Source organism: Gracilinanus agilis, chromosome 6 (genome assembly GCF_016433145.1).
Source record: "Gracilinanus agilis isolate LMUSP501 chromosome 6, AgileGrace, whole genome shotgun sequence".
Lineage (NCBI taxonomy): Eukaryota > Metazoa > Chordata > Mammalia > Didelphimorphia > Didelphidae > Gracilinanus > Gracilinanus agilis.
The window spans coordinates 90,593,920-90,619,635 of NC_058135.1; the positions used below are offsets into that span (position 1 = coordinate 90,593,920).

Here is a 25,716-nt window from a genome sequence, read left to right on the forward strand (position 1 = left end):
GCCAACGAACAAGCGGGTAAACAGGACTGGGGCAACCAGATAATCACTGGCAGCCCTGGAGCCTGTACCTGTGTGCTGCAAGACGAGGGACCCCAGGTGGCTGGGGGTGCGCAAGGACCTTCCCCAAGCATCCAGGTGGGTGAAGGCACCGCCTGGGGCTGGGACAAAGGCCCCTAAAACAAGGCCTTTCCAAAGCGCTGAAGGCATTGCCTCAGGTGCGAATAAAGATCTCCAGCCCACTGACTTTCACTACCTTCTTTTTTTTTTTTAACATTTATTAATAATCATTTTTAACATGGTTACATGTTTCATGCTCCTATTTTCCCCTTCACCCCCCCGCACTCCCCTCACCCATGGCCGACGCACTTTTCCACTGGTTTTGTCATGTGTCCTTGATCAAGACCAATTTCCCAATTGTTGGTGGTTGCATTGGTGTGGTAGTTTCGAGTCCACACCCTCAATCATGTCCGCCCCGACCCATGCGTTCAAGCAGTTGCTTTTCTTATATGTTTCCTCTCCTGCAGTCCTTCCTCTGAATGTGGGTAACATTCTTTACCATAAATCCCTCAGAATTGTCCTGGGTCATTGCATTGCTGCTGGTACAGAAGCCCATTACATACTTTCACTACCTTCTGCCGGGGTGAAGGCAGCAACCTAAGAGCATATGCACAGGCAAAGGCAGTGCCATAGGCTTGGATAATGATCTCCAGCCCAGGCTTGGACCTCCAGTGAGGACCTGGTACAGACCGGAGCATGGCTGTGGAAGCAGCCCCAAAGACTGCTGAAGGAACCTCAGGCAGAGGGGCAGACCAGGAACTACCAGGAGGCCTGACCCTGAGGACAAGGAGACCAGAGCCCCCGGGAGCTTGCAAGGCACAGGCAGACCCTGAGTGCAAAGACAAAGCTGTAAAGGGGCGGGGCCAACAATGGCCAGCAATAAGGAAGTCCAGAAGAAAAAGACTATCAAGAGAAATTCTGGAACACTGGACAACTTCTACACAGAGAAAATCCAGACACCAGAGGAGGGAAAACAAAAACCCAAACCTCCCCAAAAAAATGAAAGCTGGTCACAAGCTATGGAAGAGTTTGAAAATGAAATGCTGAGGAAGATGGAAGAAATCTGGCAAGAAAATAACAGTTTAAAAGGCAGAATTTCTCAATTGGAAAGTGAGACAAGACAACTGAAGACCAAAAACAACCAGATTGAAAAGGAAAACCAAAACATTAAAGCCGAAAACCAGTCCTTAAAGGCTAGAATCGAACATTTAGAAACCAATGATCTCTCAAGACAACAAGAACAAATAAAACAAAGTCAAAAGGCTGATAAAATAGAAGGAAACATGAAATCTCTCAATGAGAGAGTGACAGACCAAGAAAATCGGTCTAGAAGAGACAACTTGAGAATCATTGGTATTCCAGAAAAGGCAGAAATTAATAGAAACTTGGACTCCATACTTAAAGAAATTATTCAGCAAAATTGCCCTGAAGTTCTACAACAAGAGGGCAATATAGACACTGAAAGGATCCATAGAACACCCTCTACACTGGACCCAGAAAAGTCAACACCCAGAAATATAATAGCGAAATTGAAGAGCTTTCGAGTTAAAGAAAAAATCTTACAAGAAGCCAGAAAGAGACAATTCAAATATCAAGGAGCACCAATAAGGATCACACAGGATCTGGCAGCCTCAACACTAAAAGACCGCAAGGCTTGGAATACAATATTCAGAAAGGCAAGAGAGCTGGGCCTTCAGCCACGAATCAACTACCCAGGGAAACTAACCATATACTTTCAGGGGAAAGTATGGGCATTCAACAAAATTGAAGAATTCCAAGTTTTTGCACAAAAGAGACCGGGACTAAATGGAAAGTTTGACACTCAACCACAAATAACAAGAGAAAGATGAAAAGGTAAATAAGAAACAGAGGGAAAAGAAAGAAAACTCATAGTCTTTTAAGCTTGACTCTTTAAGGGCATGAATAAGATCTAATTATCTGTATTACTAGGTGGAGAAATGCTATGTATAATTCTCTGTAGTGAACTCTATACACTATTATAATATTCACTACTGTAGCAACCAGAAGAATAATTCATAGGGAGAGGACAGGATACTAAATGGTCTAAGAAGACATGGGGGGTGGGAAAGAGGGGGGGAAATAGTAGGGGACACCAAGAAAAATCCGAGTAAATAAGAAAAATAAGGTATTCTATTACACACAAAGAGGGCATGGGAAGGGGAGGGGATGAATAATATCATAAGAAGGAGAGGAAGAGAGCATAATCAAACCTTACTCTCAGTGTAATCAACCCGGAGAAGGAAGAGTAGCTTTATTATCCATCCGGATAAAAAACTCTATGTAACCCTACTGAGAAAGTCAGAAGGGATAAACCAAAGGGAGCAGGGGAGTGGGGAGGCCAAAAAGGGAGGGAAGAAGAAGGGAGAGGGAATTCATTTGGTCTTTAAAAAATCAAAAAGAAGGGAACAACAAGGGAGGGGGCAGAAAGGGAAGTCAATCAAGGGAGGGGATAAGGGATACTGGCTGAAAGCAAACCACTGGTGTAAAAGAAAATAGTGCAATAAGAAGGAGTGGGTCTAGGGGAGGATAGAGAAAATGTCAGTGAATACACAACTAACAATTGTAACTCTGAATGTGAACGGGATAAACTCACTCATAAAACGGAAGCACATAGCAGAGTGGATCAGAAACCAAAATCCTACCATAGGTTGTCTACAAGAAACACATATGAGGCGGGTAGACACACACAAGTTCAAGGTTAAGGGTATGAGCAAAATCTTTTGGGCATCAAATGAGAAAAAGAAGGCAGGAGTGGCTATCATGATCTCTGACAAAGCCAAAGTAAAAATAGATATGATTAAAAAAGACAGGGAAGGTCATTACATCCTGATTAAAGGCAGTATAAATAATGAGGAAATAACACTGCTCAATATATATGCACCAAGTGGTATAGCATCCAAATTCATAAAGGAGAAACTGGCAGAGCTCAAGAAGGAAATAGATAGTAAAACCATAATAGTGGGAGATCTAAATATTCCTCTTTCAGATCTAGATAAATAAAACCAAAAAATAAATAAGAAAGAGGTAAGAGAGGTGAATGAAGTCCTAGAAAAATTAGATTTAATTGATATGTGGAGAAAAATAAATAGGGACAAAAAGGAATACACCTTCTTTTCAGCTGCACATGGTACATTTACAAAGATTGACCATGTAATAGGGCATAGAATCATGGCAAACAAATGCAAAAGAGCAGATATAATAAATGTAACCTTCTCAGATCATAATGCGATAAAAGTAATAATCAGTAAGGGCACCTGGACAGGCAAGTCAAAAACCAATTGGAAATTAAACAATATGATGCTTCAAAACCAAATTGTCAAAGAAGAAATCATAGAAACAATCAACAATTTCATTGAAGAGAATGACAATGATGAGACATCCTACCAAACTCTGTGGGATGCAGCAAAGGCAGTACTCAGGGGGAAATTTATATCCTTGAGTGCAAATTAAGGAGGGCAGAGATTAATGAATTGGGCATGCAACTCAAAAAATTAGAAAGCAAACAAATAAAAAACCCCCAATTGAAAACTAAATTAGAAATACTCAAAATTAAGGGAGAAATTAATAAAATCAAAAGTAAAAGAACTATTGAATTAATAAATAAGACTAGAAGCTGGTATTTTGAAAAAACAGATAAAATAGACAAAGTACTAGTCAATCTAATAAGAAAAAGGAAAGAAGAAAACCAAATTGACAGTATTAGAGATGAAAAGGGAGACCTCACCTATAATGAAGGGGAAATTAAGGCAATCATTAAGAACTATTTCGCCCAATTATATGGCAACAAATATAACAATTTAGGAGATATGGATGAATATTTACAAAAAAATAAATTGCCTAGATTAACAGCTGAAGAAATAGAATACCTAAATAATCCCATATCAGAAATAGAAATTGAACAAGCCATTAAAGAATTCCCTAAGAAAAAATCGCCAGGGCCTGATGGATTCACAAGTGAATTCTATCAGACATTCAAAGAGCAACTAATCCCAATACTATACAAATTATTTGATATGATAAGCAAAGAAGGAGTCCTACCAAATTCATTTTATGACACTAATATGGTACTGACTCCAAAGCCAGGTAGACCAAAAACAGAGAAAGAAAACTATAGACCAATCTCCCTAATGAACATAAATGCAAAAATCTTAAACAGAATATTAGCAAAGAGATTCCAGCAAGTAATTAAGAAGGTCATCCACCATGATCAGGTGGGATTTATACCAGGAATGCAAGGATGGTTCAACATTAGGAAAACCATCGACATAATTGACCATATCAACAGTCTAACAAACAAAAATCACATGATTATCTCAATAGATGCTGAAAAAGCCTCTGACAAAATACAGCATCCATTCCTATTTAAAACATTGAAAAATATAGGAATAGAAGGACCCTTCCTAAAAATAATAAACAATATATACCTAAAACCATCAACAAGCATTATATGCAATGGGGATAAATTAGAAGCCTTACCAATAAGATCAGGAGTGAAACAAGGATGCCCATTATCACCTCTATTATTCAACATAGTACTAGAAACACTAGCAATAGCAATTAGAGAAGAAAAAGAAATTGAAGGTATCAAAATAGGCAATGAGGAGACTAAGCTATCACTCTTTGCAGATGATATGATGATATACTTAAAAAATCCTAGAGAATCAACTAAGAGGCTGGTAGAAATAATCAACAACTTTAGCAAAGTGGCAGGATATAAAATAAATGCACATAAATCATCAGCATTTCTATGCATTTCCAACACATTAGAACAGCAAGAGGTAGAAAGAGAAACACCATTTAAAATCACTCTAGACAATATAAAATACTTGGGAATCAATCTAACAAAACAAACACAGCTATTATACGAAAACAACTACAAAACACTTTCCAAACAAATAAAACTGGACCTCAACAATTGGAAAGCCATTAACTGTTCATGGGTAGGACGAGCTAAGATAATAAAAATGAACTTTCTACCCAAATTAATTTACCTATTTAGTGCCATACCTATCAAATTACCAAAAAACTTCTTTATGGAATTAGGAAAAAGTATAACAAATTTCATTCGGAATAACAAAAGATCAAGAATATCAAAGGAAATAATGAAAAAAAAAATGTGAAGGAAGGGGGCCTAGCAGTACCAAATATTAAACTATACTATAAAGCAGCAGTCATTAAATCAATATGGTACTGGTTAAGAGATAGAAGGGAGGATCAGTGGAATAGACTTGGGGTTAATGATGTCAGCAAGACAGTCTATGATGAACCCAAAGAGCCCAACTTTTGGGACATGAATCCACTATTTGACAAAAACTGCTGGGAAATATGGAAAACAATATGGGAGAGATTAGGTTTAGATCAACATCTCACACCCTACACCAAGATAAATTCAGAATGGGTGAATGACTTGAATATAAAGAGGGAAACTATAAATAAGTTAAGTGAACACAGAATAGTATACCTGTCAGATCTCTGGGAAAGGAAAGATTTTAAAACCAAGCAAGAGTTAGAGAAAATTACAAAATGTAAATTGAATGGTTTTGATTATATTAAGCTAAAAAGCTTTTGTACAAACAAAAACAATGTAGTCAAAATCAGAAGGGAAACAACAAATTGGGAAAAAATCTTTATAACGAAAAACTAGGACAGGGTTCTAATTACTCAAATATACAAGGAGTTAAAGCAAATGTACAAAAAATCAAGCCATTCCCCAATTGATAAATGGGCAAGAGACATGAATAGGCAATTTTCAGGTAAAGAAATCAAAAGTATCAATAAGTACATGAGAAAGTGTTCCAAATCTCTAATAATTAGAGAAATGCAAATCAAAACAACTCTGAGGTATCAGCTCACACCTAGCAGATTGGCTAAAATGAAAGAAGGGGAGAGTAATGAATGTTGGAGGGGATGTGGCAAAATCGGGACATTGATGCATTGCTGGTGGAGTTGTGAAATGATCCGGCCATTCTGGCTGGCAATTTGGAACTATGCCCAAAGGGCTATAAAAGACTGCCTGCCCTTTGATCCAGCCATACCATTGCTGGGTTTGTTCCCCAAACAGATCATAGATAAACAGACTTGTATGAAAATATTTATAGCTGTGCTTTTTGTGGTGGCAACAAATTGGAAAAGAAGGGTATGTCCTTCAATTGGGGAATGGCTGAACAAATTGTGGTATATGCGGGTGATGGAATACTATTGTACTAAAAGGAATAATAAACTGGAGGAGTTCCATGCAAATTGGAGAGACCTGCAGGAAGTGATGCAGAGCGAAAGGAGCAGAACAGGAAGAACATTGTACACAGAGACTGATATACTGTGGTAAAATCGAATGTAATGGACTTCTGTACTAGCAGCAATGCAATGACACAAGACAGCTCTGAGGGACTTATGGTAAAGATGCTACCCACATTCAGAGGAAGGACTGAAGGAGAGGAAACATATAAGATAAACAATTGCTTGAATGCATGGACTGAGGCGGACATGAATGGGAAATAGACCCTGAACAAGGACACTTGTTACAACCAGTGGAAATGCGTGTTGGCCATGGGTGAGGGGAAAGCGGCGGGGGGGGGGGGGTGAAGGGGAAAGTAGGGGCATAAAGTATGTAAACAGATTTAAAACGAATATTAATAAATGTCTAAAAAAAACATAAATGTCTTTAAGGATGTGAAGGGCTCTTTTAGGGAAACAGAATAATTCTGTTTGGCTCCAAAAGATTGAGCTAAGACTAATGGATAAAAGTTATCAGGAGACAGATTTCAGCTCATCCTGAAGAAAAAAATTTCTGCCATTTAGAACAGTCTGAAAATCAAATGGGTTGGCTCATGAAGTAATAATTTCCTTGCTACTGGAATTGTCTAAATGCTGACTGTATGACTATTTATTCAAGTTGATATAAAAGAATTGCTTGCTTTGGGCAAGGGTTTGGACTAGATATCTTTACATTCTTTCTGACCTTTGGGTTCTATAATTCTCTGAAAAGGAATGAAAGACTTCTATGAGATGATATTAGGAAAAAAGGTCAGGAAGAGTGATTTGTATTATAGGAAGATCTTGCTTTAACTCTATAGGGCATCCATGAATAGCCCAATGAAGAGATTTTCTGGACCAAATGAAATGATGAACAGAGAAAAATGGTTTAAAAAATTCCAAAACTGTGACATGGGGAGAAAATTGTTTAACCTCCCCATCCTCAATTGTGATTCATTTATAATAGGATAAAAATGATGCTATTTGTATTTTGCAACCTTTTTTCTTAATATTAGGACTTCAAAAGGAAAGATTACAGTGACCATGGGGAAGGCAAAGTAGAGGAAGAAGGGATATGGTATCCCAAAAGACGTGCAGCAGAGTCCTAAGCAATAGTCCATAATCTAAGATATTGACAAAGTCACCATAATCTCAGCTGAGGTGGGAAAATTATCTGCATGTGAATATAAACCATTGTGACTCCCCATTTCAACCAAACCTCCAGATTTGCTGAGCTGAGAAAAACATTTGCCTTCTCTTCCTTCCCATCAATCACAAAGGATAAACCAACTCAGAACAAACAAGAATTAAAAGATTATTTTAAGCAGAGTAGCACAACTATGTCAAGGATGGCCTAGAAACGTGAACAGTCTGGATATGGGCAATGGCAATGATTCAACATATTAAGAACGTAGTCTATGAGCACATGTGATAAGTGGCTGAAAGGTTTAGCTGGTAACTCAAATAGAGCATCTGTAGGTGATTACCTCAGAGACTGTACTCAGTGCTAATTCTGATCACTGGGCTGGTGTTTTTTTTTAATTTTGAGGAAAATACATGACCCAATATTCCTAGTGAATATTACATGACCAGAATTCACTACTATATATGGTGTTAGATAGCATATGGACATAATATCACACATATGATAACAAAAATTAATTCACAGATGTTAAACTTTGTGTTTTATCTTTCTGAGACTAAAATTTCTTTAGCTATAAAATGACAGAATTGAAATGTGATCTTTAAGATCCCTTTCTACACTAAACACTTTACCACTGTTGGATTATTTATTGAAAGAAGACCATGGTGATGTTGGCTTCCAGTATAAAACTTTATAGTAGTAGTTTGCATTTTAATACATTGTTCAAAGGGCAATGATTATGAATAAACCTAGAGGTAACATATTAACCCATAGCTGAAATCTGGAGATCAGCTGGCATCCAGGGAAATGATGATTGTAATCTTGAGTTCAAAAGAAACCAATGGGAACCTGGAGAGATTCAGTCATTGGCAGGCCAAAAGAAGATATAAGCCCTAGCATTATGCCTTAAACATAGTTTGACACTCAGTAAATATTTGTTGATTGACCAATGAAGAAAAAAAGTAGCTAAAGATAGTAATGAGTGACTGTGGCAGAAGTCTAGATGGAGACCGAGGTAGAAGTCATATTTTTCCTACTTGGAAAAATTGTATAAGTGAAATAAGAAAAAAATACATATTAATGAGACCAAAATTTGGGTGTCTGTTCCCTGACATAGATTTTCATTATACAATATCTAGTTGCACAGACTATGGTTATAGCACTTTCCTCTCTTGACACAGATGATTTCTGAATTTGATTAATTATGCAGTGGTTTTGAGACAAAAGAACCAAAGCTTGTTGATATAGGCCAATGTATGACTATCTTGGGAAGTATTCTGCCTTGATAAAAAAATATAATTATATGTGCATTGAGGGGCAATAAGGTTACAGTTGAGTGAACTTCACAAAGCTAGAATAAATGAAGAAAAAGAAAACATAGTCTTTTGTGCACAAATGAACTTTGTTTAATTAGATAATTATTTCATTGATCTAGGGCTTTTATGGTTTCTTTGTCCTGTATAGTATACTATATTTTGGTTCCCCCCCCAAATTACATAGGTTTGGGGAATAATATTTTAATTTTTGTAAGTCTGATTGTTTGATGAGTTTTTCTCTAACTTCAAAAGTGATTGCCAGGGTATGATTTAGTTGAGCATGTCTCAAAATATATTACATGCAATGGGAATACAAATTCCATGAAAAAAATGGTGCAAATAATTTTCCTTCTTAGATATAACTTATTTCTCTATTTCACATGTGGAAATGGGATCTGTACAAACTGAGAAGTTAGAACTTCAAAAGCCTGACTGCGTAAATCTCACAATCCTTACAGTTTTTCTTAATGGAAGTCCCTCTGACTATGTGTACATCTCAGTTTGTTTTTAACTGGTCTATAGATATTTTCATTTCTAAAGGAATTTTAATAACTGTACTGGTTCTTAGTTCATATTATTAACCACAGTTTCCTATTTCATAAAATATGAATCTTTTCTTTTTGTTTTTTATAGTTTGGTGGCCACAAAGGAGACTGACAGTGCAAGATCACGCAGTACACCAATGTCACCATCTGACTTTCTGGATAAACTAATGGGCAGGACATCGGGCTATGATGCAAGAATCAGACCCAATTTTAAAGGTAATTGTTCTGCCTACTGTGTAGTTGAATTTGACATATTTTAATGCTTTTGAGAGTTTCGCCTCCCCCAAAAAAGTGATAACTATAAAATGGGAAAGTCATTTGTGCTGAATTTACAAGTCTTTTGGGAAACACCCTTTTTAGTAGGAATGCCTCACTAATGGAGGAAATGTATGACTATGTAAATTTGTCCATTTATATTGATTTCTCTCTTTTTCAAGTCTCTTTGTCACTCATTTTGACACTGAATCATAAGAAAATAGATATAGCCAGAAAAGAACCTCAGAGATCATATAGTCAAATCTCCTTATTTTATAGATAAAGAGACCCAAGAAAATTAACAATTTTGATAAGTTCACAAACCTAGGAAGTAGGGAAGCTGAAATTATATACCATTTTATATGGCAGCTAGATAGAGCTCTGGGCCTCGAGTCAGAGTTCAAATCTGGCCTCAGACATTTACTATTTACTACTTCTTTGACCTTGGCTGAATAACAACCTCTATTTGCCTCAGGTTCCTCAAAATAAATGGGGATAATAATGGCATGTACCTTCCATGATTGTTGTAAGGATCCAATGAGATAAAAAACTTATAAACCTCTTAGCACAGTGCCTGGCTTCTCTCAAAATTCTCTTCCTTCAACTAACCTTAGAAAACCAGACTATCCCTAACTACCTTCCTACACATAGAGGATATTTAATAAATGTTTATTCCCTTTATCTCTCCCAAAAATTGATCTTGGACTGGAATGAAAATTTAGGACTGAAAGTTCTTTGAGTACAAATAGCATGTCCTATAGATCTCTCAGAGTCCTCCCAATGTGTTACATAGTATGTATATATAGTAAACTTTCAGTAAATACTTGTAGGGAAAATGGATGAATAAAGAAAACAGATGCGTAAAAGACATCTCCTTATACTTGCCAAATCTTTTCCCAGTTTCTATCATGCAAAACAGTTATTTTCTTCTAATTGAAGAATGATTAATATAAAGGAAATTGGCAGCAAGAAAGAACTGAAAATGCAAGAAATATAGAGGTTTTGCAATTAGATAAATAAAATTCTTATGTGTTTCTAAATATGCTTAGTTTTTAAGCTGTGGGTGTACTGCTTTAGTTCATTTTGCTTCCTTCATTGGTTGCTTAATTGCATAGCAAGGAATCACTAGGTTCAAGCTAACAGGAAATAACCCTTCATCCAAGTGAAATTTGGACAAATTCCCCTTCTGAATGTCTAAGTTTCCTCTCTAAACTTAAGCTTAGCAGTTCAAATTGAGAATAAATTTTCAGTTTAATATGGAAAATATGCAGTGGTAATCATTTGCTCAGACTACAAGATATAAAAACGCTGATGTGCTGTGCAAAGTAGACTTGTTATGTTGCTTCTCTAATTTGGAAAACCAGGACATCATTTTGTAATCATTGGAAAGTAAAAAGGAAAATAAATTTTTAAAAACTTTTCTCTTAAAAAACGTATTCAAAAATACAAGTGGGGGCAGCTGGGTAGCTCATTAGATGGAGAGCCAGGTCTAAAGATGGGATGTCCTAGGTTCTAATCTGGCCTCAGACACTTCCTAGCTGTGTGTACCTGGGCTAGTAATTTAACCCTCATTACCTAGCCCTTACCACTTTTCTGCTTTGGAACCAATACATAGCATTGATTCTAAGATGGAAGGTAAAGGTTTAAATAAAAATACAAATGTATTAGAACTTTATTGGATCAGCTACTTTGAAAGATTTTCCAAGAAAAATTCTGATAGGTTTTTCAAAAGAAATTTTGTCCAAACATGTATATTACTTTCTTTAGCAAAATTGGTTTGATTTCACTATTGCTAACCAGCCAATGGTGTTTAAAAATATATGTATTTATCAACATGTAAGAACTAAAATCCTGAATTGGTACCTAAATTAAATCTGCTAACCCCCCCCCAAAAAAAACCTCTATATATGGGTGTTTTCTTCAACATTTGGCAAATTCACTAATTTATAGAGTTAGTAATGCATGCAAAAGTAGGGGAATTTATTTTGACTCCTAATAGCCCTATAATTCAATATCTGGAGAATTCATTAAGGTATAATGTCAATCAATTCCCCTGTTCTAAAGTCTTGAAAAATGCTCTTCACCTTACACACAACCTTTTGGGTATGGGCCTCTCTGAATTTAGCTAGTCTGTTATTTGGGCATCTAGACTGGACAAACCTACCAGAGTATCCACTTGCATTGTTCCAACTGCTATATAGTGTACCATGGAGGTTTTCTTGCCTAAGTCTTGAAACCCTACAGGAATCCCACCAACATTGATGGTCACCACTCCTCTTGAACACCTATGACATTGAAGAATATATTGCCAAATAACTCAAGGTAGTCTATCAATAAGTAAATGCAATTATTAAAATATCCTTCCTTATAGCAAACATGAATGATGCCTCTTTTTAATTTATGTGCATTGGTTCTACAGAAATGTACAAAATAATTCCCTTTCTTCTAGCATAAGCTTTCACATATGTGAAGATACCATATCCTTCCTAGTCCATGTTTCCAGGGGTTGTTCCTCTCTAGTATTCAGTTCCTTCACCTATTTATAATATTCAAATTTTAGAACTTTTTTATACTGATTACCTTGCCCATTTATAATCATTTGACTATATACCATAATATATACAGCCATCTCTTCATAAATTTTGCATTTTTTTAACTTTCATAATCTCAACTTGAGCAGTAGGCAAGGTCAGACCTACATAACATTTACAAGTAAACATAAAATTCTTTATGTATCCTTGCAATCCCATCTGAGTATCTCTCAATTCTTATACCCCAAAGTATTCTATGCCCCTATTATGCCACTTTTTTCTTTACTAAAATGTCCTTTTGTACAGAGTCCTGTACTTCAGTACCCCTGAGCTATCTCTACCTGAAAAAAATTCTTTGATCTTTTCCCAAAGTTCTTGGACAGCCATTTGGATGAATTAGGTCAAATTTTCTTAAATGTCCCTTGTACATAATTTCTATGTTTTAAAATCTCACAAGGAAAATAATTATGGAATTTAGGTACCATTGACAGAGTTTTAAATTATGTTAGACTACTCAACCTATGCCATTCATTTAGTCCTTGTGATAGAATAGGATGTGAATTTGGGATTTCCAAAAACACATTATCTATAATTGGGAATAAAATTTCCATGAAAAATTGACCTGAGGATATATTTTCTCCTAAAAAATAAAAAATAAACTATACTTACACCAAAAATACGTATTAGGAGGAGCAATTCATTTGGAGAAAAAGCTAAATTCTTTCTATTTTGCAAAAAAAAAACAAACTTATTGGTTTTCCTGGATCTAAGAAGTATATACCATGAGGTTCCTTACTCTAAAATTTTATGCTTTACTCAACAACTCTGGCTCTCAAGTCTTCTACAACCCAAAGTATTTTGGGAAAAGACATTTTAGTTAATGGAACTAGTCAAGAGAGTCTTCTAGTTTTAGAAGGAAAAAAACTGATACACAGCACCCTCTGACGGTCATAATGAGTCACTGCACCATGCTCTATATTACAAGAGGGGATGACTAGCTCATTAGGCTTTAAATTTGGAGCTGTAACCTAGGTGACGAAACTGGGGCTGAGAAAGATGAAATGACCTGCTCAGAATCATACAAGTGATGAATAGTAGTTCATTGAGAGCAGTCTAGGACCCTGAATCCCTTGAAAACAATATATACACGATGCTTTAGTACTTCATTCCATTTGCAATCAAGGTTGCTATCAATTGTTCAGAGGTAGTGCATATACTAAATATCCACAATGTTCCTCACAGTTCTAAATCACTACATCTTTCTGAGATCTGAATCCAGCTCCAAAATATTGAAGAGGTGGAAACTAATAATTTGGTATGGGTGTGGGTAGATCTATGATAGTAGTTTTAAGAAGAATATAGATAGGTATGCCTCATTTTCTTGTCCCTTATGAGTCTTTTCTAAAAGTGCTCTAGGAAGCAGGAAAGGAAACCCCTTATTTCCATGACCTAGTTCCTAATTGAATCCAGAGAATATCAAGTAAAGGTAGTTTTGTCTTGGTGCTCCAGGATTTCTAAATCCTCTACTGGAAAAATAAAAATCAATATGTTCATATTTCTACTTTCCTAATGTAACCTTAGTGTTTTCTTTCATATCATCATGTCTCAAAACCCATTTGCTTTGTACAACTCTACAAGGTAGGTTTCAATCTCCCTTTTTTTTTTTAATTTATTTTTTAAACCCTTACCTTCCATCTTGGAGTCAATAGTGTGTATTGACTCCGAGGCAAAAGAGTGGTAAGGTCTAGACAATGGATGTTAAGTGACTTTCCCAGGGTCCCACAGCTAGGAAGTGTCTGAGGCCAAATTTGAACTCAGGACCTCCTGTAGAGATGGGAGTCTGGCTCTCAGAGTCCTGGCTCTCAATCCACTGAACCACCCAGCTGTCCCCTTCAGTCTCTTTGAAACTGTGCCCCACTGAAGTCTTGGCTCTGCTTATGATCATTATAGGCACTGGTTTAGGCTAAACAATGAGGGCTATATCGTAATGACTGTATTTCTTTCCATCTTATTTGAAACTATTATATTTAAGTGTTTTACTAATATTAATAATTAGTTATTAGTTGTAGGGCATAAGTATGGGAAAATATATCATAACTCCCCATTATGTTTATATATCCATTTGAATAAATATACAAAAATATATGAATATAGGTCTGTATATACAAACATGTGTTAGTTACCTAAGTATGTGTAGGAATATAGATGAGCACTTCTACCTACATGTTGACAACTTTATTGTATTTCAGGCTTGACAACAATGACCAAATAAACAGCTACATGTGTGCTAGCCTGAGAGACCCAAGTGTTTAAAATAGCTGTCACACGTGGCTACATCAAAAGCCTTCGAGCTACCAAAGCTCCATTTCAGTACAATCACAATGAGACTTTTGCCATTTTCTCTAGCTCTGCTCCTATTTCCTTTATTCAGCGTTGAAAATCCTAACCCTATGTACAAATCCCCAGATTCTTGGAACTAAAAGAACACAAAATTGCCTTGATAATGACAGCTGTCTGCTATCACTATGTCTTTGGGGGTTTGCTCCTAAATTGATTTCTTCATAACTTTTAATTCCCATCTCTTCTAAGCTCTACCAATTCAACTTCCTTTGTAGAACCTGTAAAGAGAGAAAAAACGAATCGCACTTCTGTATCTCCATGGCAAGGGTAAGAAGTCCTGTGACTGTCCTTACCCTGATTTCTCTGAGTTTCTCAGCCTCTCTTTATCGACTAACTGTCATTTGAAGTTAAATAGTATGTCATTGTATAAGTATACAATGTTTATATATCTTTATCAAAAATCAGGGTGGTCAAGGTTTATTTTGACCTTGCACAACTTGTCCTCTGACACAGGCTGCCAACTTTCAAGGGAATCACACCTCTTTCCAATGAGTTTAAATTGTCTAGAGCAGTGATGGGCAAATGTTTTAAAGAGGGGGCCAAAGGAAAGGAAATGCTCATCTGTCTGTCTTTTTCTAAGGCAACTCTTTCAAAGTTTCATTGTAATGTATCATACTCATTGTATTCGTCAGATTAGGAATAATGCCATGGGGCCAGATAGAACATTTCAGGGGGCCCGCATCTGGGCTGTAGTTTGCCCATCACTGGTGTAGAGCATTCTCCTTCTAAATGAGGGGAACACAGAATAGATACTACATCATGTTTCTTTACAAATACATAACTCAAGTTGAACCTCAAAGTCAGCCAACTTCCTTTATTTCCCATCAGTGAATTCATCGAACTGTCCTTACTCTCCTAAGGCCATAGCTTGTATCCACTTTGAAATTGCTTTCTACACAGATCCCAGAAACCTGAATCATCAATTCCAAACTTCCTTTAAAATCTGTACAACATCTTTTTTCTTCACTCATTCTCTCATACAAGCTGTAATAATCACCCTCTATATCCATAAATGCAGCAGATTATGTCACTTTATCCTCCCTATTTCCCATTTACATTTTTGGTGTTTCTCTCTTAATTTCCTTCTTTTTTCATTGATTCTTTCCCGTGCTTTGATGTCAATTTCTTCTTCCCAGTGTCACAGAAAGAGGTCCTTCAATGCTCCTACCTGGGTTACCAAACCAACCTATATTTGTCAACTATTCCAAGGACATTTTTCTGATCTTGTTTTTCATTATGATGATTATCATTTTTAGAGCTTTTACTCTGAAATGAACATTTAGAAATCCACCAAAATGATTATATCATGTTATTCCAAAATCAATATGCAAATAATCTATTCAACAAACATTTATCAAGTGCCTCCAATGTGTCAGTGTTCTGCTAGCATCTATGTACACAATGATAAAGATGAAAATGTTCCTATATTCAATGGTCTTACATTCTACTGGGGAAAGACCTTTAATTATTAAGTAAGGATGTGCATGTGTATTTAATACAAAATGATTTCAGGATAAGACTACTAATTGGAGGTATTAGGAAATGATACTTGATGGCAAGGATACTTGAGGTGATTCTCAAAGGGAACTAGAGGTTCCAAGATGCAGAGGTGAGAAGTGAGAGAATTCTAGGGAAAGAATCTGTGCAATGTCCAAAATGTCATTTCCAGGGAACATCAAATAGGCATTAGGGAGAAGCATTAAATGTATGTGAGAGTCTGAGATGAAATCAGTTCTGGAAAGAGAGACAAAGAAAAGTGAGATTAATGAATAGATGATAGAGAATTTATAAGCTCTTATTGTATAGCAAGTACTGTACTAATTGCAAAGTATAAAAATCTGAGCAAACAAGATAGTCTATGACTTCAATGGGCTTATATTCTAAAGAGGGAAGACAATACATAAAGCATATTTGCAAAAGGGAATGGGAGTATGTCCACAGTGGTGTCATGGAGTAAAGTAGAGGGGTTCCCAACCATAAAGTGGGGTAGAGTCCTGGAAACAAAATAAGATGAAAATTCCCCTGCTAAAGATCATAGTGTCTATAGGCTTTCAGTGTAGAAAGGAAGAGTTTGCTATTTTATTCTAGAGGCAAGAGTCACAGAAGCTTCTTGAATACCAGAGTGATGCCATCACACTTCTGCTTTAAAAATATTAATTTAGCAGTCATGGAAGATATATCGGAAAGGGAAGAGAATGAAGGTATGACACTTAGATTCAATTTATTGCAATAGTGTAGGTAAGAAGTGATAAAGGCCTAAACTAGGGGTTTGTGATATGAGAAAGAAGAGGCCCAATTTGAGTGATGTTGTAGATATACAATGGCGAACACAGGATAATTTGATTAGAGGCAGGAAGTAAAAGTAAAAAGTCCAGGATGACTCCAGAGTCTTGAACCTGTTGGCAGGAAACATGATTGTAACCTTGATAAAATATCAAAGTTAGGAAGAGAGGTAAGTTTAGAGGAAATATGTAATGAGTTTTGTTTGAAACATGTTTGGTTTGATAAGTCCTATGACAATAAGACAGAGAGATAACCAGAAAGCAATTAGAGATGCAGGACTGGAGCTTAGGAGAGAAATGATGGCTACTCTGGGGAGTCATGTACATAGGAATGATAGTTGGACTCATTGGAGCTTCATGAGATTACCAAGAGAGTTGAATGAAGAGAAAAAAAAAGACCTAGAACAGAAGTCTAAGTTATAAACATATATAATGAACAGGAGATGTGGAGAATGGAGACTGAGAAGGATCTTCAAATAAGAAATAATTTTGACCGGAATTTCCCTACAACTTGAAATTTTGATCTGAGTCTAAAAATTAGAAAATATGCAAGTATTTTAAAGAAAACGTCAAGCTATATAAAAATATCATCCATTGTACTTGATCCATCAGAGATTATAAATACTTTGTCATGTCACTTTTCTATTGTTTTTTGTTGGTAGTGAGTGTATTTTTCTAGTCTGATTTTTTGTTTCTTTTTGCTATAGATTTGCCTATCAAATAATTTCCTAATGTAAAAGGTAACCTTATATTACTAATATGTATAGTCCTTTCCTTCATACTCCTCTAAATTATTTTAATAATGTTCTTGCTATGCTGAATTTAAGGATGGTTTTAGAGAGAGAATAATCATGAGAAAATGTGCTACTAAAACACTTATATTTATTATCATTTGACTCTAAGGCCAGCAGTGGCTAAATGGGTAAATAATTTAAAATAGAAATTCTATTATATGGATGTTAATACATTTATGTGCTGTTTTTGTAAAACAGCTAATGAACTGAATAGATTGAACAATTTCTTTACTGGCATGGAAAATAGTGGATTGGCCAGAAATCACTAAACAGGTCCCTCTTCTGTAGCCATAATGGAAAATTTATTATCTTCACTGAGCTACATCTCACAGGGACTTTTTGAATGATCTGGTTTACTTAAAAGACAGTGGCCAAATTATCATCTACAAATCTAGCCAAGATGAAAGACGCAAAACAGTACAATAACCTGAGCCAAAACACTGCACGTATTTATTCTGTATATACTTGAATATGCAGCGAGACTGACTCATGTACCATACAGAGAAATCAGTGCTAAGCCAGCATCAGGACCCTGCAGAGTGCTAAGGATCATTGTGAAGCTCACTATTTGCTACATGATGGGGGTTAAAACAGTTTAACTCTATTATTAACTCTTTATATATATTTATATATATTTATATATCTTATAATAAAGTAGTAGCAATTAACTCTTGATACTTCACATCTGTCTGCATACCTACTCAGATTTTCTCTTGATCTCTTCAAGTTACATAGCTAACTAGAGAAATGGCCTGAATGATAGATAGGTAGATAGATGGATGCTACTAGGTGGTTCAATAGCTAAAGTTCTGGGCTTGACCTTGGCAAGAACTGAGTTAAAATCCAATCACATAGTAACTGTATAGCCTTCAGCCTGCCACAAAGTAGCCTATATATATGCTTGATAGTAAAAGTGTTATAGGATAATGGATGGCACAAGTTCCTCTGATGGTATGAGGAGCTGAAGCTGAGTGAGTGTAGAAATCCCTAGATGTATCACTAAGTTGTGATAGTGAACACTAAGGACCCCACAGGAGTATTTGTGAATATACTAATACACCCAGCTTCAATATAACAGTGTCCCAGGAATAAGTGATTGAGTAAAGAGACTGGGTTAGATCACACAGCAACTTTGACTGTTTCTCCTGGCTCCAATGATGGATAATGCTAGTGACTGCGGCTTAACTTTAGTTTGAGTAATCCCTCTTCCTTCAGACACCCAAGGATATTTTTTATAATCCTTAAGGTAAAAATGACATCCAAATAAGTAAGTTTCAAGATTTAATGATAACAGACTTAGGGAAAGGGAAACAGGGAACTGAACGAAAGAGATTTGGGAATCCTTGGCTAAAGCTACAGATGGTCAGATGATATCAAATCAAAGGTAACCAGGGTTTGAGATTAGCAGTTGAAGAGGTTTGCCTTTCTCAGTTGCAACCTGGCCAGGCCAGGCTGCTTAACCTGAACCAGGATGTTTTGTATAGTATAGAGTCACACAGAAGATGAGTGTAGTATGGTAGTGATCAGAGCTGGATGCAGGTATCCTAAATTGATTTGGCCTACCCAACTCTCAACCAAACTTCCCACCAAAAATCCCTTCTCCAAATTGAGAAAGCTTTTGGTCCAAAATCCTACTATTTATAGTCTAGCAGCAACTGACTTGCCCTTGCTGGATCATGCCAGGCTTGGTTGATTCTAAGTTCCAAACTGCCAAATGTCAATCATTCTGCTCTCCATTTTGCATAGCAGAAATGATATTACAAAAGTAATAATAGTAGTAGCAGCAACAACAGTAGCAGTAGCAGTGGAAGTAGTAGTAGTAGTAGTAGTAGTAGTAGTAGTAGTAGTAGTAGTAGTAGTATCATTNAGTAGTAGTAGTAGTAGTAGTAGTAGTAGTAGTAGTAGTAGTAGTAGTAGTAGTATCATTATTTTTATTACTGCTTTTACATATATGTATCTATGTATCCATAAAGGATCCAAAAAGAACAGTTAGGTGGTATAGTAAAGAGATGGCTGAGCATGAAGTCAAGAAGAAATTTTCCTTAGTTCAGACACTTACTGGTTGTGTGACCCTGAACAAGTCACTTAACTGTCTTTGCCTCAGGTTCCTCATCTGTAAGATGACCTGGAGAAGAAAATAACAAAATACTCTACTATCTTTGCCAAGAAAATTCCAATGGGGGAGGGGTCATGAAAAATCAGACATGGCTGAAAAACTACTGATCCACAAAAGCAATATGCATAAACAAACATGTATATTGTTCATTCTTTATTTGAAAAGGCCCAATGATATAGCAGGATATTGTCTTTACTTATTCATGAATAGGATTAAAGTGGGGCAGACTTGTACAAAGTTGTCATCCTTACTCTCTCTTCAAGACATGCATGCATATATGAATTGCATGAGTGTACATATCCACATGCATATATGCCATGTGCCTATACTAGATATATATATCTATATGTATATATAGATATATATGTATATATCTATATATATATTAATTCACATTTGTATATATATATACATATGAGTGTGTTATATACACATAGATATTCTCCTTTCCCAGATAAATGACTAGAAAGAGCAGTCTACAGTCCTGCTTTCACAACTTTAGCACAATTCTTTCTCTCAGCCACTTATACTATGTCTCATCTATTTGTAAAGTGTTTAGTATGATGCCTGGTACCAAGTTAGGCACTCAGCAAATACTTGCTCATCTTGCTTCCCTTCCCCACCTAACACCTCGTTAAAACTGTCTTCTATGAAACCATCAGTGACTTATTAACAACACCAATGGCATTTCTTTCATCTTCATTGATATTTTGGTCATCCTTTTCTTTCTGACCATCCCTTTCTCTCCTGGATGAACTTCTGGGAGGCTGCCTTTCCTCATTCTCCTCCTCTCCATCTGCCTGCTCCTTCTCAGCCTATTTCACTAATTCACCTATTTTTTCTGTCCAATAACTGTGAATTCTCCCAGTGTTCTATCTTTGGCATCATTTCCTTTCTCTCTGAACTCTATTCTTTTGACCTTATAAACTCTCATCAGACAATAGTCTTAGAACTGAAAGGGACCTTTAGCTGTCATCTAGTCCAACTCCCTTATTTACAGTTCAGAAAAGCACAAACTAAAGTGATTCTCTCAGGATCATATAGATTTTAAGTGCCACAGGCAGGATAAATGTTCTAATGCATATTTCAGCTTTTTTTCCACTTCTCCATTCTCTTGGCCTTTGTGAAAACGACTCCCAAATTGATATATACACTCATGTACTCACTCAACTATCCTCATACATTTCTATTCATTCATTCAAAATCATTACTGTATATCCATTTGGAAAATCTGCAAAGATGTGATCTGAATGTATAACATTAGAGTTTAGTTGATTCAGAAATATTTAAAAGGCCTGACAAAGAGAAGTTATCAATGTCTTATTGCCTATTTGGGAACAGTTCTCCTGTGGAATGTCCCAGAGGTCTGTACTTAGCCCTGTGCTATTTATAAACTTTTAAAGTTGACTTGGATTAAAAGGTATGTGACATTCTTTCCTTTCAGCTTTCATTTTCCTATTTATTATCTCATTATCCATCCACCAGTAACACAGGCTCACAATCTTCAAATCATCTTTCATTCTTTCTTCTTACTCTCCACATCTACATAGTCTCTTCATTCTACCTTGCCAAAATCTCTCTCTTCTGCTTTCTCTTCTCTGTTACCATTGTCTTCACTCTAGTTTAGATCATGATGATTTACATTGTAATAGCTTCTTTATACAAGCCAGCTGCCAGCCTCTTCTTTTTATTCTGTTCTTTCCTTTCTTAAATACTTCAATTTCTTCAGTTTGGGTACTTGCTTCACTGAATCAGATCAGTGGAAAAGTTGTTTACTTGACAAGAAAAAGATAAAAAAACAAATAACTGCACTAACTAGTTAGTCAATCTAGCAATGAGCAGCCCTGTATCTAGTCTTTGAATACTAACAATAATAATATTTATATAATGCTTACTAAATGCCGAGCATTATGCTAAACCCTTTATAATTATAATTGAATTTCATCATCACAAGAACCCTGGGAGGTAGATGCTATTAAGATACCGATTTTATAGATGAAGAAACTGAGACAAAAAACAGAGTTGTCACTTAAAGTCACACACAAGGAAGTGTCTAAGGCTAGATTTAAACTCATGCTTTCATGACTCCAGGCCCACAGACTTATACTGTTTCTATATCCAAAGATTTTCCAAGTTCACAGAATTTACCTAATTGTGTAGTCCACTATCCATCAAGAACTCAGGGTTACTTCCATAACACTATGAGGCATGGGAGCAGCACTTTAATGGAAGTCGATGATTCTTCAATGGTTGTCAAAGTAATTGCCTTAAGACAAATTTATTTCCTATTGCCACTATGTAAAAAAAAAGACTCCTTAAACTGGCATGCAAGGCCCACCATAACCTGCCTCCCAAATCTTTTTCTTGCTTTATTCCAATGCTTCTATTAGGATACTCTGTTCTAACCAAGATTTCTTTTCCCCAAACTTGTCCTGTATTCCCTGTCTCTTTTTAAAGTAGGGCCCCATTTCTGCAGTCTCAGTGTCCATGGTCAATTGCTAAGCCCTAGAAGGCCTCCTGAGAGGTTCCAAATGTCAGGCCATGGCAGTGGGTCTAGCCCTAGTGGCATTCTTTTCTGCTTTCACTTTCACTTTTTTTTTTTTGGGGGGGGGTAGGAGGCAGTGCAAAGGATATAGACAATAAAGCCAAGGGGCAGGAGTGTGTGTGTGTGTGTGTGTGTGTGTGTGTGTGTGTGTGTGTGTGTGTGTGTGTGTGTGAAGGATCAAACGTCCATTTATATCTGTGGTTTTAGCCGTGGTAAGTCTTAAAATATGCCCTTTGATGAGACAGGGATCCTATTGTATTTGTGCAGCCAGTTCATTATACATACAGCAAAATTTCATCTCATTTCTATTGGTAGAAATGATCTTCTTTCAAGGCCCATCTCAGGGACCACTTATTCCCTGATCCTTTCAATTTATAGCTCCTACACTAGACCTAAAGCTAGAAAATACCTCAAAGGCCATCTTTTCTAACCACTCACTTTATAGATTAGACAACTGAGACTTAGTCGTATTAAATGTCTTACCCAATTAACAGGGGCAATAAATGGCAAAGGTAAGATTCTTAGTGAAGTCCTTGGACTCCAAGTTCAACATTCTTTCCACTGAGAGTCAATCTCCTCCACCTTCTATTAATCCTCCTCAGATTTTCCTGGAGTGTTTTGTCTGGATTTCATTTTTGCCCTTCTTATGCCCTATGTATTTTTATTTCTTGTCTGAATATGTTTTATATTTTCTTTCTTTATAGTAGAATATAAGCTCCTTGAGGACAGGGGTTATGTCACTTTTCAACATCCATTTGTACAATAATGTTGTTTAGATGGGACTTATTAAAATGTTTGGTGAATTCCCAAATTGGCTTTGCTTGTTTAAAATATCATGTTTCTGCTTTATATTCAGAAAACAACATAAAAATGGGGCTGAGAGCAATATTGCAAGAATGATCAATTGTGAAAGACTTGCCTACTGTGAGCAAAACAATCCCAGTGGACCCATGATGAGAAATAATATATACCTCCAGAGAGAGCTGAGGCTCTCTGAGAGCAGATTGAAGCATACTTTCTTTTTCTTGATTTTATAGACATTTTCAGTAACATAGCTAATAAGGAAATATATTTTGCATGACTTCACATGTATAATTTATATCAGATTGCTTACCTTCTTAAAGTGTAGGAGAGGAGAAAACAGGACAGAATTTGGAACTCAAAATTTTTTTAGTTAAAATTTTTCATGCAATTGGGAAATATTTAATGAGATTGAAAATATATTTTTAGAAAAGAGATTGAAAATGGTCTTTATTTTGCATTAAATCTTAGATACTACAGCCTGCTTCCTCATCTCTGACTTCATTTTCTGTCTGTGAACATACTGCACCCCCAAAACAAGAATGCAGTATCTTAGCAGCCTGTGATTTGCCTAGGAATGTCCCTTACCATTTTATACCTACTTGAAGCTAAGATATATCACATAAAATCAATCAGATCATAGGTTCATAGAAAAGCTGGAGACACAATCATCTAATTTAATCCTTTCATTTTCTACACAATGAAAATAAGGCCTAAACAAGAATAACTTGTCTGTGGTCACATAGCCCTTCAGTAATAGAATTAGGCTAGGACTTTGGTCTCCCAATTGTATTGTGAAGTGTTTTAAATATTTGCCTAATTTTCTTTTTACATATATTTGCCAACAACTATTCTGCAAGATGGAGGGAGCAATTTTTTTTTTTTGGTGAGGGATGGAGGAAATTTTGCTGAAGACTCAGGACTTTGGTGCTGTTCATCCTTTTAGTTAAAAATCAAGTGATTATTAAGCACCTACTCTGTAACAGGAAATGTTCTAGGCCCTGGAGATATAACCTATTCATTAACAGTTTGCATTCTAATGGGTATTCAAGGACATATTTCTTCATCAGAAATGTGGACAAGAGGTCATAATTTTTTTAAAAATAATGGCTAACATTTACATACCACTTTAAGGTTTATAAATTGCTTTTTCATATGTACTATCTCATTTAATCCTCACAATTCTGAGAGGTAGGTGCTATAATTATTCCCATTTTATATATGAAGAAACTAAGACTGAAAAACATGAAACGATTTACTCAGGAGCCACAATGTTAGTGATTGGCTGATGTAGAATTGAAAATAAAGTTGCTCTTACTTAATGCACAGGATCAATCCACTTCATCAAAACAGATTACCTCAGTAATTCATTCTTTTTTTTTTTTTTTTTTTTTCCCGGAACACTATGTTTTCTCTAGTTTTGTGATAGTGCTCTCTTCCCAGCCTCCTTTTCAGGCTCTTTTGAGAACTCCTTTAATATTATGGCTTATAATTGTGAGTAGTCTCAAAACACTATACTGAGCCTTTCATTTCTTTTTATATGCGTTCTGATTTGGTGAGTTCATCCCCTCCTATGGTCACAGTTATCTCTTTGTCAATGACTCCCAGTTTTATACGTCTAACCCTGAGTAGTTGAATCATGCAATACATTCTAGATACATCAGACTAGATACATCAGACTAGATGCCTTATAGACATCTCAAACTCAACATGTCTGAGAAAGAGTTCCTTATCTTTCTACCCAAACTCACCTGTCACTTGAACCTCCTTATTTTTAGCAAGAAAATCACCATCCATTTAGACTCAATTATTTGTAACTCTGATGTTTCTTGATTCTTTACTCTGACTGACCTTCATATTCAATTACCTGCCATATTTTACCAGTTGTACCTCCACAACATAGCCCATCCATCCCTTTTCCACTACATTACCATCTAATTCAGTCCCTTATAACTCCTAGCACAGACCATGGAAATTATCTGCCATTTGTCTCAATTGGCTCCAATATCTCCATTCTAATACCTCTTCCTTCTGTATAGCTGAAGAAGTAATTCCTAAGTATAGGTATGAATATGTTATTTCCCTTCTCCATAAACATACTTGCTACTTTATGCCCTAGAATAAAGAATAATTTATTTGTTTGACTTTTAAAGTTATTCAAGACCATCCTTCACCATTTATTTAACTTAAAGACCACCAAGACCATTTAATAAAGCTTTTTAGCTTTATTAAATATCACTCACCTTGATGTGCACTTTGGATTCACACAAAACTGGCTTCATTAATGTTTTTCATACATAACTCTGTCTCAATTATATTGAATATCCTCCATGTTTAGAATGCATTTTTCAAGACTCAAATTAAGCAATACCTTTCTTAATTTTCCCAGTTGTTGATATCTTTTCTTCCTAAACGACTATGTACTTGCTTTTTATTTTTCCTGGTAAAAATTCCTGTTGTTTCTCTTAAGTTTCTCGATGGAAAATTGTTAAGGATAGGTCCAACATCAGTACCATCTCAGTTCATGCTCAATGGTGGGACAAAATGAGGCATTCACAAATTGTAAAAAGTTAACAAAGGGTTTATTGAGCCCTAACACATAATGCATATCATAACAAGGATAAGCAACAATCTTCTCTGAATGCAACACACACACA

General features: G+C 36.0%; 1 protein-coding gene across 1 annotated transcript in view; it reads left to right on the forward strand.

The window, feature by feature from the left end:
- The window catches only part of GLRA3 (glycine receptor alpha 3), a 173,978-nt gene that overhangs the window by 25,711 nt on the left and 122,551 nt on the right, over window positions 1-25,716 (forward strand). Inside the window, exon 2 of the mRNA XM_044681669.1 lies at window positions 9,378-9,551. Within this exon, the coding sequence (XP_044537604.1) occupies window positions 9,378-9,551 (174 nt within the window). The remainder of the gene's footprint in view (window positions 1-9,377; window positions 9,552-25,716) is intronic.